The sequence below is a fragment of the Schistocerca americana genome, chromosome 7 (assembly GCF_021461395.2).
Source record: "Schistocerca americana isolate TAMUIC-IGC-003095 chromosome 7, iqSchAmer2.1, whole genome shotgun sequence".
Lineage (NCBI taxonomy): Eukaryota > Metazoa > Arthropoda > Insecta > Orthoptera > Acrididae > Schistocerca > Schistocerca americana.
The window spans coordinates 620,002,823-620,024,994 of record NC_060125.1 but is presented as its reverse complement, the minus strand read 5'-3'; the positions used below and the strand labels follow the sequence as shown (position 1 = coordinate 620,024,994).

General features: G+C 41.6%; 1 protein-coding gene across 1 annotated transcript in view; it reads right to left on the bottom strand.

The window, feature by feature from the left end:
* The window catches only part of LOC124621783 (histone H4 transcription factor), a 110,472-nt gene that overhangs the window by 24,780 nt on the left and 63,520 nt on the right, over nucleotides 1-22,172 (bottom strand). Inside the window, exon 5 of the mRNA XM_047147218.1 lies at nucleotides 11,892-12,044. Within this exon, the coding sequence (XP_047003174.1) occupies nucleotides 11,892-12,044 (153 nt within the window). The remainder of the gene's footprint in view (nucleotides 1-11,891; nucleotides 12,045-22,172) is intronic.

The following is a 22,172-nucleotide window of genomic DNA, read 5'->3' as shown; positions in this document are numbered from 1 at the left end:
TTCCATCTCAGTACAATCCCTTCATTACAGCTTTTCTATTTCATAACGTGGGTTCCTTGACAGTAAAATGCTGAATTAAACTTGTGAACATTAGACATAAAAATATTTACTTTGGAGCATCAATTTCTTAACTACTATACAGAAAAGGATGCCCTATTATCCAAGCTCCACTTAAAAATATTATTTTCCACTAGTTTTCCTTGGTTTTCAAACCATTTCATTCAATTCCTGGTACTAAAGACTGTATACTGCCACTGCAATTTCCAGCTATTCTAATGATGATTTTTTCACTTTAATGGAAAAATAAAGGGCAAATTTGACTCCTTTCTTGGGTAAGAGACTGGTTTTATCTCTACTGAATCCAGGCTATTTTTGAACAATGCTATTGAGACACGAGATAGAATAATTTTCTTTTCAACCACTAATTGGAGTTCTTTACATTTTTTTTAAGTTTCTGGTAAAGAGGTATTCCAAAGTAGCACTCTTCACTTTGCTGTCCATGTCACTGTTATAGACCATAAGCATCAAATTTTAAGAAAGATGTTATCTCAATATTGCACATACAAGGGAGACTGAGAAAGGTATATCCAAGAGGAAACTTATTCAGACTGCCTTCCAATTACTAGCCACAAGGAAGACACATCAAGTTTCGACAGACACAATTAAAAGACACGTACATACAGCCTTTGGTCACAGCCTTAATCAGGAGAAGAGAGAGACTCACACAAGCAAACTCAGCTCACCCACACACAATTGCCAACTCCAGCATCTCGACCTGGGATGCAACATCATGTGGGATGCAAGCAGCAACCTGGAGGGGGCGGGGAAGGGGTGGTGTGTAGGTGGGGAGAGAGACGAATGCTGTCTGGTGAAGTGTACAGGGACTAGAATGACAACAGGCACAGTGTCAGGAGGTTGTAGGGCAGGGAGGTGGGGAAAAAAGGAGCAAGACGGGAGAGGAGTGGGGAAAGATGAGTAGGTGTGTTGGTAGAGTGCTGCAGATAAACAGGGTGGGAGATCAGAATCGGGATAGAGAGGGTGGAAACTACTGAGTGTAGGGTGTGGGGACAGTATGTTACCTTAGGTTGAGACCAGTATAATTACGGGCGTGAAGAATAAGTCATAAGGATAAATTCCACCTGCACAGTTCAGAAAATCTGGTGGTGGAGCGGAGGATCCAGATAGCTCAGGTTGTGAAGCAGCCACTGAAATCAAGTGTGTTGTGTTCAGCCGCTAGTTGTGCCACAGGATTATCTACTTTGTTCTTGGCCACAGACTGGCAGTGGCGATTCATACTGGTGGACAGCAGGTTGGTAGTCATACCAACATAAAAGCTGTGCAATGATTGCAGCAGAGCTGGTAAATGAAATGGCTGCTTTCACAGGTGGCCCGGCCCCCTCAAATGTTGCCTAAACTACGGAATCCCCCCAAACGGCCTAACTGTAAAGATTCCTTTCTCTAGATCCCACCCCTCCTTTCACAATGACCTATACCTTTTCAGGTTCCACCAATCCCTGGCTCTCACAAACCTGGTATTGCAAAACCACATCTCCATGGCACAGACGTGACAGAAACACCTCTGCAAGATACTACTACTCTGCAATCCCATCACATCCCTGATATTCAATCCCTTGCTCTCCATCACCTGGAGGAGCATTACAGATACCACTTCCTTAAGTTATCCAGCCTGCAGACATCTTACTCCTGGCTCGGGGCAACACTATCCAATCCCCATTGCACCCATACTGTTCCTCTCTGCCTCTCATAGCAGCTAAACCATGTCTAGCTGAAGTTTTCAACTTGCCGCATCCCCCAAAAACTCCCTACCAACTCTCCACCAGTTCCAGAGCCAAAAAATTCCCATAACAATGTTGTTAATCTTGTCACCAGAACCATCAGCTCCACTGAAGTTTCAGTCCCATCCAAAGCCCTCGCCTTTAGCCCTACACCCAAATTTAACCATGATCGACTTGTCAAAGATCTACTCTCCTTCTCCCGCTCCCTGCAAGGGAAGCACTTCTATGCTGTCAATCCCTCCAACCAAAACCACACTAATTACAAAATGGTTCAAATGGCTCTAACCACTATGAGACTTAACATCTGAGGTCATCAGTCCCCTAGACTTAGAACTACTTGAACCTAACTAACCTAAGGACATCACACACATCCACGCCCGAGGCAGGATTCGAACCTGCGACCGTAGCAGCAGCGCAGTTCCGGACTCGAGCACCTAGAACCGCTCAGCCACAGTGGCTGGCACACACTAATTACAACACTGAAGCCTGCCTCTTCCAGTTCAGTTCATATCACCATCCAACCCTGATCCTCTCCCTCTCTCAACTAACCACCCACTTGTCACATTCCAGGAATTCCTTACCTCCAACTTAGCCTCACCATCCTTCCCCAGGTCCCTTCCCTCAGAACACCAATCTTTCAATGGAAGAAAGAAAAGCCATACATAACCTCAAAACAAATCCTGAATCACAGTGACTACCTGGCAGAAAGTCTCCACTAATTATCTGACTCCTCCACCTGTAAACTCTGCCAGAGTGATCCCATCCCAGAAGCCCAAACCAAACTCCAATCTCTGCTTAAAACATTATTTTCATCATAGCAGCGACAACAGCAACCATTACAAAATTGTCTCGAATGAAAAACAGCCCACAATTGCACTAAATGCTGTTTATTTTAAACCTTGACCATGGTTTCTCCTATAATAATATAGCATTCTTCATACGTCCTAAAAAATTATCAAAATAACATCTAGACCTGTGACAAAATCTACATATAAACTTCAAAATTAATTAAGTGATAACTTATTACTTACATACACACTAATAAATGAAAAATGGCTTAGCCCAGTAGCTGTGTCAAGACCAATAAAATAGCTTCAACAAACATAAGCCTGTTTCAAACATAAGTAAAATTACATTTGGCAATGGCGGAGGACATACGTTGCCATATGTAATTTTACTTATGTTTAAAACAGGCTTATGTCTGTTGAAGTTATTTTACTGGTCTTTACGCCGCCACTGGGCTAACAGTTTTTCATTTATTAGTGTGTATGTAAGTAATATGTTATCACTTACCTAATTTTGAAGTTTGTGTGTAGATTGTATCACTGGTCTAGATGTTATTTTGATCATTTTTAGGACTTATGAAGAAGGCTATATTATTATAGCAGAAACCATGGTCAAGGTTAAAAATACACAGAATTTAGTGCAACTGTGGACTGTTTTTCATCCGAGACCTGCTTAAAGCTTTAGGCCCCTCCCAGAAAATCTCCCCTGAATCCATTTCCACCCTTAATCCTACAACATCCCGCACATCCACTTTCTATGTGCTCCCCAAAATCCACAAACCGAACAATACTGGACACCCCATAGAGGCTGGTTACTGTGCCCCCACTGAAAAAAATTTAGCCCTCATTGACCAACATCTCCAACCATCTGCCCATACTCTAGTCTCCCACATCAAAGATGACCAATCACTTCCTTCACTGACTCTCCATCATCTTCACCCCTTTACCTCATGGGTCCCTACTCATCACGGTTGACGACACCTCCCTATACCCCAAACAGTCACATGCTCATGGTCTTACCTCTATTGAACACTACCTTTTCCAATGCTTTTCAGACTCCAAGCTCACTACCTCTCTTCTCATGCACCTTACTAACTTTATCCTAACCCATAACTGCTTCTCATTTGAAGGGAAGGTATATAAACAAATCTGCGGCACAACCATGGGCACCTGCATAGCAACCTCCTATGCCAGTCTTTTTACGGGCCATCTAGAGACCTTCCTAGCCTCCCAAAACACCAAACCCCTAGTCTGGTTCAGGTTCATTGATGAGATCTTCATCATCTGGACTCAGGGACAAGACACCCTATCTTTGTTCCCTCACAACCTCAATGACTTTGCTCCCATCTACTTCCCATGGTCCTCCTCAACCCAGCGTGTCACATTCCTAGATGTTGACCTCGTCTCTGATAGCTGCATCCACACTTCTGTCCACATTAAACCCACCAACCACCAACAGTACCTGCATTTTGACTTCTGTCGTTCCTTTCACACCAAAAGTCCCTCCCACACAGCCTGGCCATCTGGGGATGGCATATCTGCAGTGACAAAAACTCTCTAGTTCAGTATGCTGAGGGTCTCACCAAGGCCTTCACAGACAGGCACTACCCCCACAGACCTAGTCCACAAACAGATCTTCTGTGCCATTTCCCCTCATGCCCTCAATCTTCCCACCACCCCCAAGAACCAGCCACAATGAAATGTCCCTTTCATCACCCAGTACCACCGCGGACTGGAACAACTGAACCACATCCTTTGCCAGGGCTTTGACTACATATCATCATCCCCTGAAATGAGGGACGTCATACTCGAGATACTTCCCACCCTTCGAAAAACGGTGTTCTGTCACACATCCAAATTCCGCCACTCCCAATCACGTCCCCTCATCACAAGGGTCATATCCTTGTGGAAGACTCAGGTGCCAAACCTGCCCAATCCAGCCATCCAGCACTTCCTATTCCAGTCCTATCACACGTTTATCCTAACCCATCAGCGGCCAAGCCACCTGCGAAAGCAGCCATGTCATTTACCAGCTCTGCTGCAATGCTTGCTCACCTTTTTATATTGGTATGACTACCAACAAGCTGTCCACCAGGATGCACAGCCACCACCAAACTTTCGCCAAGAGCAAAGTAGATCACCCTGTGGCACAACTTGCAGCTGAACATAACACACTTGATTTCAATGGCTGCTTCACAACCTGAGCTATATGGTCCTCCCCTCCACCACCAGCCTTTCTGAACTGCGCAGATGGGAATTATCGTTATACCACATTCTCCACTCTCGTAATTATTTCGGCCTCAACCTACATTTATATACTGCCCCACACCGTCCGCCCAACAGTTTCCACTCCCTTTATCCAGATTCTCATCTCCCACCCTGTTTATTTGCAGCCCTCTCCTGTTTTGCTCCTTTTTTCCCCACATCCATGCCCCACAACCTCCTGCCACTGCACCTGTTGACTTGCTAGTCCCTGCACACTCCACCAAACATTTGTCTCCTTCCCTACATGTATACCATCCCTTCACCTTCCCTGCCCCCTCCGCTTGCATCCTACATGATGTTGCATTCCAGGACGAGATGCTGGAGCTATCAGTCGTGTGTGCGTGAGGTGTGCTTACTTTTGTGTGTGTGTGTGTGTGTGTGTGTGTGTGTGTGTGTGTGTGTGTGTGTATGTGTGTATGTGTGTGTGTGTGTGTGTGTGTCTATTTCTTCTACTGACGACGGCTGTGGCCGAAAGCTATATGTAAGTGTCTTTTAATTGTGCCTGTCTGCAACTTCACATGTCTTCTTTACAGTAAGTAGCAATCTGTCTTTTCCTACATTGTTGATAGTCTTACCTGGAGTTTCCATTGCTTGAAAATTAGGTTTTCCTTCTGTGTGATGTGTATATCATCACACCAATGCAACAAATTAAACTTTCGTTACTGCAGTCTCTCTGTATTTTACAGTGTCTTTTAGTTTGATGAAAATGTCCTTCAGACATGAATACATGTCTGAATGAACAGACACTGTTGACTATCTAGAGCCCTATTAAGTATAAGTAATGTTCGAATACAGCACTAGTAATGTCCTGCTTGACACAGCCATGCCCTTCAAATATCAGGGTGTAATGTTGCAAAGTGATATGAAATGTAACGAGTATGTGTGAACTGTGATACGGAAGGCAAACAGTCGACTTCGGTACTTTGGGAGAATTTCGGGAAAGTGTGGTTCATCAGTAGAGGAGACCACATACAGAATACTAGAGCAACCTATTCTTGAGTGTTGCTGTAGTGTATGGGATGTTTACCCAGTTGGATAACAGGGAGACATCGAAGGAATTCTGAGGCAGGCTGCTAGATTTGTAGGCTCAAAGAACATGCAAGTGTTACAGAGACAGTTCTGGAGCACAATTGGGACTCCCTGGAGAGAAGGTGGTGTTCTTTCCAAGAAACACTACTGATGCTCTGGGAGTGCAAGCACTCCAGCCTAGTGTTCTGACTGCAATTACAATTTGGGCTGAGAGGTTAGAAGGAATAGGAAAAGCCTGCAGCAGGACACCACTAGGGCAAGATAAGCAGCTTGTCACAGTTTGCTATGGAGACTAAAAGAAGAACACTGAATTTCTCGAAGTACGAGATAGATGTACTTCTTGAACTGGTGGGTGGCAAATGCATCCGTTCTTGAAAATAAAAAAACTGACGGCTGCAGCTTAAAAGAAAAACAGGCAATGTGGTCCCATGTGGAGGCGCAATTTAATTCTACTCCTGGTAAGTTTACTCATAAATGAATAACTTTTCTAGGTTCATCGTAAGCGTAGGATACGGCACACACTGGCTTTTAGTTTGAAATTTGAAACTGTTATTGGCGTACCACTGAAATACGTGATAGGACTATGTACATTTACGGTTGGAATTGCTTTGTTAGTTTTAAATTTAAAATCCAATGCCGTGCTACTGTTAACTAAATATTATGTGACTAACGGAAGCTTTTATGTTGAAAATTGTGAACATATGTTTCTCACTTAGCCCTGTGCCGTATTCTTCATATATGCCTATACCACTTTCTTTTTCATGAACTGATACGTAAACAAAAGCCATATACAGATCTTAGATTTTTATTGCAGTTTTAAGTTAAAAGCCTCAGAATGCAAAATGGACTTATGAATGTAAATGATATAAGAATTAACTTATGGTACTACAAGCTACAACATTTATTTAATTTCAGGTGTGACAAAAAGAGCCTGTGACAGGCTGAAAACCTGTTATGAAAACATGAAAAGAAGACCTTGCAGAAGAGAAGGTGGAAGTGTATAAAACAGATGGGGGGAAGCCAACCCAAATAACCAAGATCCATGATCGGGCTAAACTATTAGAAATTGTTGGTTCCTCAATGAAACCGTTAACAAATGCATACGATTCCGATGCACAGTTTAGCATGATTGTGGATGTTGTCAACATGGAGTGCCGTGCAGTGAGAACACGTCACCTGCTTCAGTTGTCGAGTTAGCAGAGTGCACACAACCTAGCACTTCCCACACACCTGTCATAATACAAAGTAAAGAGACACCAAAGAATGTTCTGGTGGGTGTCACCCAGCTGCAATCTGTTTCACAGTCTCCTGATCAACCCAATGAAAACATTTGCATGCCGAAAAATACATGGCATCGGCGCAGGATGCCTGCAAAACCAAGGCCATCAGGTTCGGGAACAGTAATCGAAAATGTGTGCAAGAGGAGAGTGGAACTACTGGAGGCCCAATTACACATGTTGAAGGCAGAGCACCAAAAGGAGCTGAGGATTAAAAATTTAAAGATTCTGGCCCTGAAAGAAAAACTAAAATACTGGAAGAAGAAAAATGCCAGGGACACGTGACTTTTTTTTCCTGTGACAGTGAATTTTTGTAATTTTTTGTGCTGTGCTGTATTCTATCTAATGTATTAAAGTTGTCTCACAGTTCAAATTGTTTCTCTGTGTTTATCCTGTTAGTGATACTGCTACTATCCTAGTTGTTGTCTGTCTAATATCTGCTTACAGCTTATTTGGTCTGGACTAAGTTTCATCCAATCACTTAAAATTAGAATTACTTCATATATTAAAACAGGTTAGCAACACTGCAGTTTACACAAGTAAGCTACGTGTCAGTTGCAGGCCTGCAGCCATAACGTCAGGTGCCAATTTCTACTTAAATGACTTAACAATGAGGTAGACTGTTAATGAAACAAAATAATAGTAATAAAGCATCCTTGTTACTCTAACTTTGGAATGAACATATGTTCTGTAACAGTTATATACATGAGGCCCAATGTTATCATGTTTTGCATTATTTATACCAGAAATATCCTAACATATTAAATTATGAGGGAAAGTGCTCCAAATCATAGCTTTGTGCGTGCCATTTTCCGTGCAATACTCTGCACCTGGTAATGTATACAATGGGAACCTATATCTTTTATGACAAAACAATTTGAAGTGAGGCATTTTGAGAAATACATTGCTGTGGTGGGTTCTCTTTTCTGCAAAAGTAAGCATAGCATATGTGGCTTTCCTAGCCACACCACTTGGTAATGTGTGTGGTGGAAACCTGTAACATTTATAATAACAGTGTTTGTAGAGAAGCATTATTGAGTAATACATTGCTAATATGGACAGTAGTGAGATTAGCATTGTGTGGCTTTTCTAGCAATACTCTGCACCTGTTAATGTTTATAATGTCAGCCCATAACTTTTATCACAACAAAATTTGTAGCAAGATATTTTCAGAAATGCATTCCTATGATGGGTCACTGTTTTCTGCTATAGTAATCATAGCATGTGTGGCTTTCTTAGCAATACTCTGCACCTGCTAATGTTTATGATGGCAACCCATAACTTCTGCCACAACTGTATTTGTAGTGAGGCATTTTTCAGTGGCACTATGGAATGATAAGGAATTCCCTTCTGTACAGGTGAGCATTAAATATGTGAAAAAAACTGCATCAATATCAGTGACAGAGTGAGGGAGGGAGTTTTCCTCAGCAATAACTTAAAAGTCTGACACTTCGTACCGTCAACCCACAGCATTACGGTTCTGCTTTCATATCTTCCGAAGTAGCACACTCCTTAACTAATTATTGCTCCTGCACTGATCCCCAAAGTATTAGACATTGCTGACAAAATTCCATTGCCTTTTGTAGCAATGAGAACTTGTTTTTGGCGACAATTTTAAAACGCAAATTTGTCTTCAATTTCATGTATTTTTTTTAATACCATACAGTTGTACATAATATTGTGTAAAGTGCTGCTACACACATGACTGACTAGAATTAACAATGTAATTCAATTCTTTGCACAACCTTATAGCCACACACACTTATGTTTGAAGAAAATCATATTGTAAACAAAGAGTAGTGATTAATATGGAAACAATTTAACAAATAATCAACCTCAAACTGACATTTTATGTTATTACACAAACAGTTATTTATTTTGTGCCTATGTGTTTACTGCATATTCACAAGTTTAAGCTAATCTAGGTGATAAGACTGCATTAATACTGAGCAGAAGTGCAATAAAATAATCTCTAAACTGAAAGGTTCTAATAATAAAGAATGTGCTCTTTTAATATTGCAAACTGCTGGACATTCACATATTTGTTGTTACAGTAGAAAATTTAAGAGATGTTTAGGATCTATAGTGAACATAATACAGAAATATCCATTATATTTTATTCCAATCGCTTTTACTCTCTAAATGTAATGGAGTCATTTGTTCTCAAATTTAAGTACCCAGAAACTGAACATGTATATAAATAACAAGAGTACTGCATTGCTTTCACAACCAATGTGATGCAAGAAATATATCTTTAATAATGAATTATCAACAGCTCCACACTAAAGAAACATGTCAGAAAAGCAGCAGCTGGGTAATTGTCTGTAGGCAGCACATCCTGTTCCTGGCACGCCAAAACCTCAAATTTCACATCACACACCCAGTTCAGTGAGTACTTTTATGTTCGCTAGACAGCAGAAACAAAATAAATTACACGCTGAAATAATCTGAAAAATTGAAAATACGGTGAAATCCCCATAACTATAATCGCAATTTTTCATTACGAACAATGTCTGAATTTATGTTAGATTATCGGAAATGTTCATTAATTATAGCATGGCGAACTGCTCTTCCAGGTAATGTATCATCACGATACACCTGCTGCCCAGGTAGCATTGGTTCGATGTCTTCAATGTTGGGGCCTCTCTCATCAGGTAACTGATTTAAAAGTCGAGAAATTTCAGGATCTTCTGGTGGTTCTTCACTGCTTGTACTCCTCGCAATATTATGCAAGACAGCCGTACCCACAATTATAGACATTGCTTTCTGTGGATTACATCTTATTGCTACAGATAATATGGGAAATCTTCTCTTCCACATACCATATTTTCTCTCAACAGTGTTTCTAGTTTTAATATGAGACCTGTTATATCGATGCTCTGCTTCATTTTGCGGATTTAAAAGTGGAGTTAACATGTAGGATCTACATGCAGAACCACTATCTCCCAATAAGTGACCTTGTGGTATTTCTCCGCTTTCAAATTGAGCTCTGCGAGCGCAGTTGAGAAATATGGTACTGTCGTGCACAGAGCCCGGCCATCGAGCGACAATATCTCTTATTAACAAATTGTGATCACTAATGGTTTGTCAGTTAAAGGAAAAATATGATTTCCTGTTGCGGAAAAGTTCTGCATTAATGTCCTTATATGGGTACAAACCAAGGTACCAAGAACGCCAGGAAATCGGTCCAATTGACTAAAACCATACATCACAGAGCACACTACTTCTCTTGTAAGAAATTTTATAAAGCAAGGAGACAGTGATGCTATGATGTCTGATAAATCACTGATGATTCGTTGTGCTGTTGTACGATGTACATTACTGTTGTCCCCAATAAGAATGTTGAATACACCTGTTGCATATGCCCTTAAAGTAATCAAAAGTCTGTTTATCGGAGAAACAGGGTTATTCCGATCAGTAGGAAATTCTAACATATCATTAATTTGATTTAATAACCACCACACTGTTTCTTTTGACAGACAAAATCTCTCTTCAAACTCCCTGCCACCATAATCTTCAAAAGGGTTTCCCCTTTCCACAATTACTCCAACACAATTTCGGTCACGATTTAAATGGTCAAGGTATAACAAATCTTCCTCAGTGCCATCCATAACATCAAAACGCACCGCCATCTTAATAGCGTATGGTTCTAAAACTGCGGTTATGTCGAGAAAACCGGGAAAGAGCCCCGGTTAAATATAACCGCGGTCGATTCCCTCGTTTATCTTAGATCGATGTTGGTGCACCAGAATATTGCGCTGAACAGGATTATATATCGACTTAACCGCGGTTAACTGTTAATCGAGATTGGTGCACTCGGCCATGAAGACTGATTTCAACCTATTTATCAGACTTTTCTTGCTTTCAGCTGCCTATGTACCTTCTCATTACCTTCAACTTAACCTGATAGATGTAAGCATAGCACCCAGCTCAATGATCTGTTTTTCCAATCCATGAATTTACAAAGCTTTACTAAAATATTAGTCACAGAGCAATATTCTTGACTCTACAGAAAAACCAATAAAGTTATTTTTATGTTTGGGTCAACATGTGTATGCATACGTTTCTTTTCTATTATGAAACTGACAAAGTCTCACCACCATTCAACTCCATGTCTTCTACTGTATCATGAATTGAAATGTGTATAAATTTGTAAACACCGCAACCTATTGTTGAATGCCTGTATATAAAGCTTTTTGTAGTTCTCCTCACTGCATTAGCACTATCTAATGCACTCATTAAATTAAGTAGTGAAGTTACCACTTTCGTAGCAAAATAAAAAGTTGAAAATAAACACTATGCTGCAATATTCTCCTCTTAGAAGTAGTCGCAGTATGTTGCAGACACATTTTCCAGAGTTTCCCATGTCTACAACCTTCATCATATAGCTGTCTCATACCTGTTAAGGGTAGCAAAGTGGTGGGGAGGGGACGTTAAGGCAACCACACACCACGATAAGTGGGAAGTATGGGTTCAAGTCCCAGCCCAGAATAAATTTACATGCGTTCTCATAAACGGTGCAGGTGAAGTAGCTGATATATAATCACGCTCACAATTTGTGAACACACTGCATGAAATTACAGTGCTTTAATATCCCAGAAACATTTGATATATTAAAGTAAGTATACCAGGAGAAATGACAAGATCAGTCCATAATAGCAAAACATAATGTCAGAAAGAGAAAGCTACAGGCAACCAACGATATAGGCTAATGCTAACTTCACAACATTGTAACTTACCTTGCACAGTAACCTGACGTTTACAATGGTCTAAAAATTTTGTTCTCGATGCATATGTTGCTCCACATGTAGGGCATCCAACTATCTTTTCTTGCGTATGGGTCCTGACATGATCTGAAAGTTTGTATACTGATACGAAAACTCCAGTACAACCTGCAAATATTGAAAAGATTTTCATCAAGTCAAGTTACAGTGTCTCCTTTCTTTTCCGTCATCAAAATGTCAGATTTAAAGTATAACATGTATATAACTGCTGTTATTTAGGTATTATAATTAAAAAGAATAGCAGATGCTGTTGAATACAAGGTGTGACTGGAAAGTTTTAAGAATGGATCTGCTACTGCTTACTGGTTTGGCAAGCAGGTACATGGAGGGTGGAGACTGAGCCACTGCCGTCTCCTTGAGTGCCCTTTGACAGGAAACTGTTTCCTTTATTCAGTTCATTGGGGCTGCTGGTTCAGTGTGGGTCTGTTATGGTGAAAATGGATGTAAAACTGGAGCAACAAGTTTGTGTGAAAGTTTGTTTTAAAAGTGTGAAATCAGCTTATGAGACTTCCGAACTATTAAAAACAGCTTTTGGAGATAATTGTGTGAGCCAATTAAATGTTTTTGTCTGGTTCAGCAGATTTAAAAATGGCCGCGAATCATCTGAAGATGAACCAAGGTCCTGCTGTCCTTCCATCTCAAAAACGAATGAAAACGTTGTTAAAGTTCGCAACTTAGTGCGCTCTGATCGCAGACTTACAATTACGGAGATGGCTGATGAAATTAATTTAAGTTTCTATGCAGTTCAGTTAATTTTAACTGAAGATCTGAATATGCGTCTAGTGTTCGCAAAATTCATTCCAAAAGCATTGTCAAGTGACCAGAGACAATACCGACTTGAAGTGTGCCATGAACTGATTAATCCGACTAAAAATGACCCAGATTTGTTGAATAGGGTAATTAATTACAGGTGACGAGTCATGGGTATATGGATATGATCCTGGAACCAAAGTGCAGTCTTCACAGTGGAAGACTCCAGGTTCACCACAAACGAAAAAAGCACGGCAAAGTTGGTTGAAGGTGAAGACAACGTTGGTGATTTTTTTTCAATTCTACCGATATTGTGACTCATGAATTTACCCCTGGAGTACAGAAAATTAACCAGGAATACTACAAATGTGTCATTGAGCATTTGTGCGAAAAGGTGCGGAAGAAAAGGACTGCATTGTGGAAAAACAGGAGTTGGGTGCTACACCATGACAATGTTCCTGCTCATTGTATCTTCTCCATCGATAAATTTTTGACCAAATTCAAAATTTCTGTGCTTCCACAACTGCCATATTCCCCTGATTTGGCCCCTGTGGACCGCTACCTGTTTCCTAAACTGAAATTTTCACTGAAAGGAAAGCGATTTGACTCGATTGAAGACATCCAGGCAAATACATAGAGTGTCCTTAACCCACTTCATGAAAAAAATTTCCTGGAATGTTTTCAAAAATGGAAACACCATTGCAGCCTGTGTGTTCAGTCAGAAGGGGACTTATTTTGAAGGAGATGCATCGCACAGCGTGTATACATGGACAGTGTGCTTTTCCTTGGCACTGTAAAACTTTTCAATCCTTTGACTGTTTATGGTTTTATACTTCGACGTAGGATTTCCCAGCACTTTAGAAAACTAAACTCAGGAGGGGGTGGGAGGGAGGAAAACACACACACACACACACACACACACACACACACACACACACACACAGACACAGGCAGACATTTGTAAAGGCAAAGAGTTAGGGCAGAGATGTCAGTCGAGGTGGAAGTGCAGAGGCAAAGATGTTGTTGAATGACAGGTGAGGTATGAGTGGCGGCAACTTGAAATTAGCGGAGATTGAGGCCTGGTGGGTAACGGGAAGAGAGGATATATTGAAGAGCAAGTTCCCATCTCCAGAGTTCGGATAGGTTGGTGTTAGTGGGAAGTATCCAGATAACCCGGACGATGTAACACTGTGCCAAGATGTGCTGGCCGTGTACCAAGGCATGTTTAGCCACAGCCTGATCCTCATTACCAACAAACACTGTCCGCCTGTGTCCATTCATGCGAATGGACAGTTTGTTGCTGGTCATTCCCACATAGAAAGCTTCACAGTGTAGGCAGGTTAGTTGGTAAATCTTGTGGGTGCTTTCACACGTGGCTCTGCCTTTGATCGTGTACACCTTCCGGGTTACAGGACTGGAGTAGGTGGTGGTGGGAGGGTGCATGGGACAGGTTTTACAGTGGGGGCGGTTACAAGGGTAGGAGCCAGAGGGTAGGGAAAGTGGTTTGGGGATTTCATAGGGATGAACTAACAGGTTACGAAGGTTAGGTGGACGGCGGAAAGACACTCTTGGTGGAGTGGGGAGGATTTCATGAAGGATGGATCTCATTTCAGGGCAGGATTTGAGGAAGTTGTATCCCTGCTGGAGAGCCACATTCAGAGTCTGATCCAGTCCCAGAAAGTATCCTGTCACAAGTGGGGCACTTTTGTGGTTCTTCTGTGGGAGGTTCTGGGTTTGAGGGGATGGGGAAGTGGCTCTGGTTATTTGCTTCTGTACCAGGTCGGGAGGGTAGCTGCGGGATGCGAAAGCTGTTTTCAGGTTGTTGGTGTAATGGTTCAGGGATTCAGGACTGGAGCAGATTTGTTTGCCACGAAGACCTAGGCTGTAGGGAAGGGACCGTTTGATGTGGAATGGGTGGCAGCTGTCATAATGGAGGTATTGTTGCTTGTTGGTGGGTTTGATGTGGACGGACGTGTGAAGCTGGCCATTGGCCAGATGGAGGTCAACGTCAAGGAAAGTGGCATGGGATTTTCTAGTAGGACCAGGTGAATCTGATGGAACCGAAGGAGTTGAGGTTGGAGAGGAAATTCTGGAGTTCTTCTTCACTGTGAGTCCAGATCATGAAGATGTCATCAATAAATCTGTACCAAACTTTGGGTTTGCAGGCCTGGGTAACCAAGAAGGCTTCCTCTAAGCGACCCATGAATAGGTTGGCGTACGAGGGGGCCATCCTGGTACCCATGGCTGTTCCCTTTAATTGTTGGTATGTCTGGCCTTCAAAAGTGAAGAAGTTGTGGGTCAAGATGAAGCTGGCTAAGGTAATGAGGAAAGAGGGTTTAGGTCGGGTGGCAGGTGATCGGCATGAAAGGAAGTGCTCCATCGCAGCGAGGCCCTGGACGTGCGGAATATTTGTGTATAAGGAAGTGGCATCAATGGTTACAAGGATGGTTTCCGGGGGTAACAGATTGGGTAAGGATTCCAGGCGTTCGAGAAAGTGGTTGGTGTCTTTGATGAAGGATGGGAGACTGCATGTAATGGGTTGAAGGTGTTGATCTACGTAGGCAGAGATACGCTCTGTGGGGGCTCGGTAACCAGCTACAATGGGGCAGCCGGGATGGTTGGGTTTATGAATTTTGGGAAGAAGGTAGGAGGTTGAGGTGCGGGGTGTCGGTGGGGTCAGGAGGTTGATGGACTCAGGTGAAAGGTTTTGTAGGGGGCCTAAGGTTCTGAGGATTCCTTGAAACTCCGCCTGGACATCAGGAATGGGATTACCTTGGTAAATTTTGTATGTGGTGTTGTCTGAAAGCTGACGCAGTCCCTCAGACACATACTCCCGACGATCAAGTACCACGGTCGTGGAACCCTTGTCCGCCGGAAGAATGATGATGGATCGGTCAGCCTTCAGATCACGGATAGCTTGGGCTTCAGCAGTGGTTATGTTGGGAGTAGGATTAAGGTTTTTTAAGAAGGATTGAGAGGCAAGGCTGGAAGTCAGAAATTCCTGGAAGGTTTGGAGAGGGTGATTTTGAGGAAGAGGAGGTGGGTCCCGCTGTGACGGAGGACGGAACTGTTCCAGGCCGGGTTCAATTTGGATAGTGTCTTGGGGAGTTGGATCATTAGGAGTAGGATTAGGATCATTTTTCTTCGTGGCAAAGTGATACTTCCAGCAGAGAGTACGAGTGTAGGACAATAAATCTTTGACGAGGGCTGTTTGGTTGAATCTGGGAGTGGGGCTGAAGGTGAGGCCTTTGGATAGGACAGAGGTTTCGGATTGGGAGAGAGGTTTGGAGGAAAGGTTAACTACTGAATTAGGGTGTTGTGGTTCCAGATTGCGTTGATTGGAATTTTGAGGTTTTGGAAGGAGTGGAGCTGGAAGTGGGAGATTGAGTAGATGGGAGAGACTGGGTTTGTGTCCAATGAGAGGAGGTTGAGGTTTGCTGGAAAGGTTGTGAAGGGTGAGTGAGTTGCCTTTCCGAAGGTGGGAAACCAGGAGATTGGATAGTTTTTTGAGGTGGAGGGTGGCATGCTGTTCTAATTTGCGGTTGGCCTGTAGGAGGATGCTCTGAACAGCCAGTGTGGATGTGGGAGAGGAAAGATTGACGACTTTTATTAAGGATAGGAGTTGACGGGTGTGTTCGTTGGCTGAGTTGATGTGTAGGTGAAGGATTAGGTGGGTGAGGGCAATGGATTGTTCAGTTTGGAACTGGTATAGGGACTGATGGAAAGAAGGGTTGAAGCCAGAGATGGGAACTTTAAGTGTGAGGCCTTTGGGGGTAATACCAAATGTCAGACAAGCCTGAGAAAATAAATATGGGAGCATAATCTGGCTAGGGCGAGAGCACGTTTGCGGAGGGAATGTAAATAAAACTTAATGGGGTCGTTGTGGGGGTGTTGTGAGGGTGACATGGTATTAGAAGGTGGAAAGTGAAACATGAGGTTGAAATGAAAATGAAAAATAAAAATATATGGGGAGAGATAAAGGTGAACTAGAAAGCAACTGGAGATCTGGTATGAAAAAAGGCGAAAAAGTGTTGGTTAAGTTGATCCTGTGGTGAACTTGGGTTGGTAGACAACGATGTGCATAAAGGTTACGTGGTTGTGTTGCCGCTAAAACACGTTAAAGGACGGAGAAATTCGGGGAAATTTTCAAAAAAACTACGTGTAAATGTATTAAAAGGAGTGGTGTTGTGGTGAAAGATTACGAAAATGGGGCTAACAATTGTCTGACGAAGAAATAATGACGTTAAAACCTGTGGGGAGCAGCTAAAAATGATCAGTGATGTGCGAAAAACTGAAGTGGAAATCAAGCGAAAGTTATTAGAACTAGCCGAAATGGTTGTTTAATACGTGAAAGCAACTGTTTTTGAACTAGAAACGGTGGATTTTACAGCAGCGGTAGTGTTGAAAGCGTAAAATAAATTTTTTTGGTTATAGTCTGGAAGTGGGTTACGTATTATTGAGTATATATAGGCGGGATAAAATTGTAGTAGATTACGGTAAAAAGGGAAGGTGAATACAAAGTGAGACTACTGGTAAAAACAGAAAGAGAAAATAAGACGACAGGAAAGATTTCGAAATGCAACAGCGACAATAACAAACGTAATTGTTGGGTTCAAATTAACGATATGATTATAATAGAGGGAAACATTCCACGTAGGAAAAATATATCTAAAAACAAAGATGATGTGATTTATCAAATGAAAGTGCTGGCAGGTCGACAGACACACAAAATTCTAGCTTTCGCAACCAACGGTTGCTTCGTCAGGAAAGAGGGAAGGAGAGGGAAAGACGAAAGGATGTGGGTTTTAAGGGAGAGGGTAAGGAGTCATTCCAATCCCGGGAGTGGAAAGACTTACCTTAGGGGGGGAAAAGGACGGGTATACACACACACACACACACACACACACACACATATCCATCCACACATATACAGACACAAGCAGACATATTTGTGTGTATGTATGTGTGTGTTTGTGTTTCTATCGACCTGCCAGCGCTTTCGTATGGTAAGTCACATCATCTTTGTTTTTAAATATATTTTTCCCGCGGGGAATATATATATATCTCTCTCTCTCTCTCTATATATATATATATATATATATATATATATATATATATATATATATATATATATATATATATATATATATATATCTAAAAAGAAAGATGATGAAACTTACCAAACAAAAGCGCTGGCAGGTCGATAGACACACAAACAAACACAAACATACACACAAAATTCTAGCTTTCGCAACCAATGGTTGCCTCGTCAGGAAAGAGGGAAGGAGAAGGAAAGACCTCTTTCCTGACGAGGCAACCATTGGTTGCGAAAGCTTGAATTTTGTGTGTATGTTTGTGTTTGTTTGTGTGTCTATCGACCTGCCAGCGCTTTTGTTTGGTAAGTTTCATCATCTTTCTTTTTAGATATATTTTTCCCACGTGGAATGTTTCCCTCTATTATATATGCGACGACATCACAACCAAGTACGGCAAAATTAAAGGGGTCACACACTTCAGATACCTAGGTGAAATCATCGAACCGACCGGAACAGAGAAACTGGCTTACGAAGACAGACAACAGAAGACACGGAAATCACTAGGCATGGTACGAAACGTCAACAACAAACAATGCATTTCCAGAAACACCAAGATCAGACACTATAACACAGTGATCAAACCTGCCGTACTGTATGCCAGCGAAACACTAGCACTCAACAGGAAAATCAAAATTGAAGAAATCAAAAAAGAAGAACGCAAAATCATGAGGAAAATTTTAGGAGGAAGACCCACACCAGATGGCTACAGACTACAGAAGAACTCAACAGTAGAAGCATATTCGAACATCGAGAACGATATGAGAAAAAGGCACCTTAAATTCTACGGACATTTAGATAGACTCCCTGAAACAAGACTCACCAAGAAAATTCTAGAACACATCAAGACACTTAAAGTCTCGACACCCTGGATGGAAGGAGTCCGAAAAGACCTACAAGCAATTGGCACCACAAACACCACAGACAGAAGCACCTTCCGAAAACACATAGACAATTGGGAAGTAAAGTCAGAAGCGCTAAAACAGCAGACCAAACAAGAATGGTCTGAGGAGAGAAAAGAGGCCCTCTCCAAGAGAATGAAGGAGTACTGGAAGGACAAGAAGAACAAGCCTTCAAAGTCATAAGCTTAACGATTTCCTTTTAGGGAAAATTCGCCAACGATAATAATATATATATATATATATATATATATATATATATATATATAAAAAGAAAGATGATGAAACTTACCAAACAAAAGCGCTGGCAGGTCGATAGACACACAAACAAACACAAACATACACACAAAATTCTAGCTTTCGCAACCAATGGTTGCCTCGTCAGGAAAGAGGGAAGGAGAAGGAAAGACAAAAGGATATGGGTTTTAAGGGAGAGGGTAAGGAGTCATTCCAATCCCGGGAGCGGAAAGACTTACCTTAGGGGGAAAAAAGGACTTTTGTCTTTCCTTCTCCTTCCCTCTTTCCTGACGAGGCAACCATTGGTTGCGAAAGCTAGAATTTTGTGTGTATGTTTGTGTTTGTTTGTGTATCTATCGACCTGCCAGCGCTTTTGTTTGGTAAGTTTCATCATATATATATATATATATATATATAAAACAAAGATGATGTGACTTACCGAACGAAGGTGCTGGCAGGTTGACAGACACACAAACAAACACAAACATACACACGAAATTCAAGCTTTCGCAACAAACTGTTGCTTCATCGGGAAAGAGGAAAGGAGAGGGAAATACGAAAGGATGTGGGTTTTAAGGGAGGGGGTAAGGAGTCATTCCAATCCTGGGAGCGGAAAGTCTTACCTTGGGGGAAAAAAGGACAGGTATACACTCGCGCGCGCGCGCGCGCACACACACACACACACACACACACACACACACACACACACACACATATCCATCCGCACATACACAGACACAGACACATACACAGACACAAGCACTCTTTGCCTTTACAAATGTCTGCTTGTGTCTGTGTATGTGAGGATGGGTATGTGTGTGTGTGTGTGTGTGCGCGCGCGCGCGTTAGTGAGTGTATACCTGTCCTTTTTTCCCCCCTAAGGTAAGTCTTTCCGTACCCGGGATTGGAATGACTCCTTACTCTCTCCCTTAAAACCCACATCCTTTCGTCTTTCCCTCTCCTTCCCTCTTTCCTGACAAAGCAACCAGGGGTTGCGAAAGCTCGAAATTTTGTGTGTGTGTTTGTGTGTTTTTTATTGTACCTATCTACCAGCGCTTTCCCGTTTGGTAAGTCATGGAATCTCTGTTTTTAATATATTTTTCCCACGTGGAATGTTTCTTTCTATGTTGGTATGTTGATAGACAAACAAACAAACACAAACACACACAAAATTCAGCAACCCACAGTTGCTTCATCAGGAAAGAGGGAAGGAGAGGGAAAGACGAAAGGGTGTGGGTTTTAAGGGAGAGGGTAAGGAGTCATTCCAATCCCGGGAGTGGAAAGACTTACCTTAGGGGGGAAAAAAGGACAGGTATACACTCGCGCACACACACACATATCCATTCGCATGGTCTCTAAGGTCAATAAGCTGCAAGAGAAGCTAAGCTTTCACACATAATGTTGATCATTTTTGCGTGTGTTACACTTTAAGATAGATCACACAAATGTGCCAGTATAATTTTTAAAAAACGACGTAAATGTCTGATCTTCTGGGCTCGAAATTCTTGTAGATGGTTGTCCTCAAAGCTGATTTGAAAAGGAGAGTCAAAACACTCTATGACTTAAGAAATTCACCGTACATTCTCGCACGTAGTTCATCTTGCATAAAAGGAAATTTACTCTGAAAGTAACGCTTTTCAAACCACCATTTGCAATATTTTTCCATGACCTGTTAGAAATTGGTTCGTTTCAGCAGTTGCCAGAGAGCATCAGATAAAAGGCATCACTGCGCTTGCGCAGCTATGATGACGCAGGAAGCTCGTTTGTTTGTACATGTAAAAGATACAAAGATCTTGCTATAGGTCATAAAAGAAACATGACATCAGAGGATACTTCAAGAGCACGGAATTTCATGAAAGATTCTAAATGCATAATTCAGCTTAAAGTGCACATTCATATGTCCAGATTCAGATGTAAATTTTCTCGAGTACCAGTACAGTATTATCTCATGTTTGGTTCTTTATTATGGCCAAATGCTATACGAGGTAAAAAATGGAAAACGTGCACTTGAAATGCTGTGCACAGTTGAAACTAGTCAACATTGTGAAATTAAACACTTCGTTTCGAATAAATTGACTTATTCGGTGGAAAAGTTTAATAAAAGCCAAATCTCTTTAGCAAACCGACAAAAGTAACTTCACTGTTATGCAAGGCAATTAACGTCTGACTGTCAGAAAGGTGGAAATAAAACGTGAAACTAACATATTTTAGCTTTCCATAATTATGCGAACGTATTTTAATTCATCTGATTGCTCCTGGCCACAAAAATCTGTTTTGTTTTCATTTAATGTGAGAGCAATAAATGAAGAGGAAACAACAAAATCACTAAACATGAACACAGGTCATGTGGAGACGACCCACCTCCCCACTACAACTCAGACTGCTCTGTGCATCAGCCCCGTATCTATGATATTTCCGAACCGGGGCAATATTAGATAATGACACCCAGTCACACATCTGTAGCCAGAAACGGGAGAAGGTACTACGCACACGCGACTTAACTGCACAACTGCTAATGTAAACAGCTGTCATGTCACGGTCAAAGGAGGCAATTTGTTGTTAGGAAGCATTGCATAGACCTTCCTAAAGCCTTTGACACATTTTGCTGTTGGCAGACACTTGTATGAGCACTGTGTTTAGTTGTTGTATATAGCGCGATTCCTTTGCAACTCAAGTTTTATTTTCTTTTTTCTCTCTCGTTCATGTTTTGTTGCTGGAGTACTATTCTGCAGAAGTGGGAACAGTAATATACTTCGTTGGAGTATTGGTTCTTACCACTCAAAATAAAAAAAAATTTAACTGAAAACTAAAACAATGAAAACTTCTCGGGATTCTAAAAAATTCCCCAGTTTTCTCCCGGATGAAAAAATTCCCAGGTTTTTCTGAAATCTCCTGGGTCATATACACCCTGATCACAGTAGCATGTAAGTACCAACATTGTACAATTACAAGGCCATTCTTAAAACTTTCCAATCACACCTCATACACGCCAGAAGTGCTTAATATTGAAAAATATGGCTGTGGAGACAATTCACTGAAACCAACTGGACACTGAGAAACCTAACGTAAAAGTTCTTACAGATAAACTGATCGTAGTGACTGGTGTTCAGAAGAGGGAAACAAAAGTTGTAGGTTGTTTATTTAGGTATCAGGTTGGTGCAGGAGTTCACATCATTTTTCCGTAAGTTTAATAAACACAACCGGTACTCATAACAGAGCTTTAGTCATCGGTAATATATTCTCCTTCATTATTTACA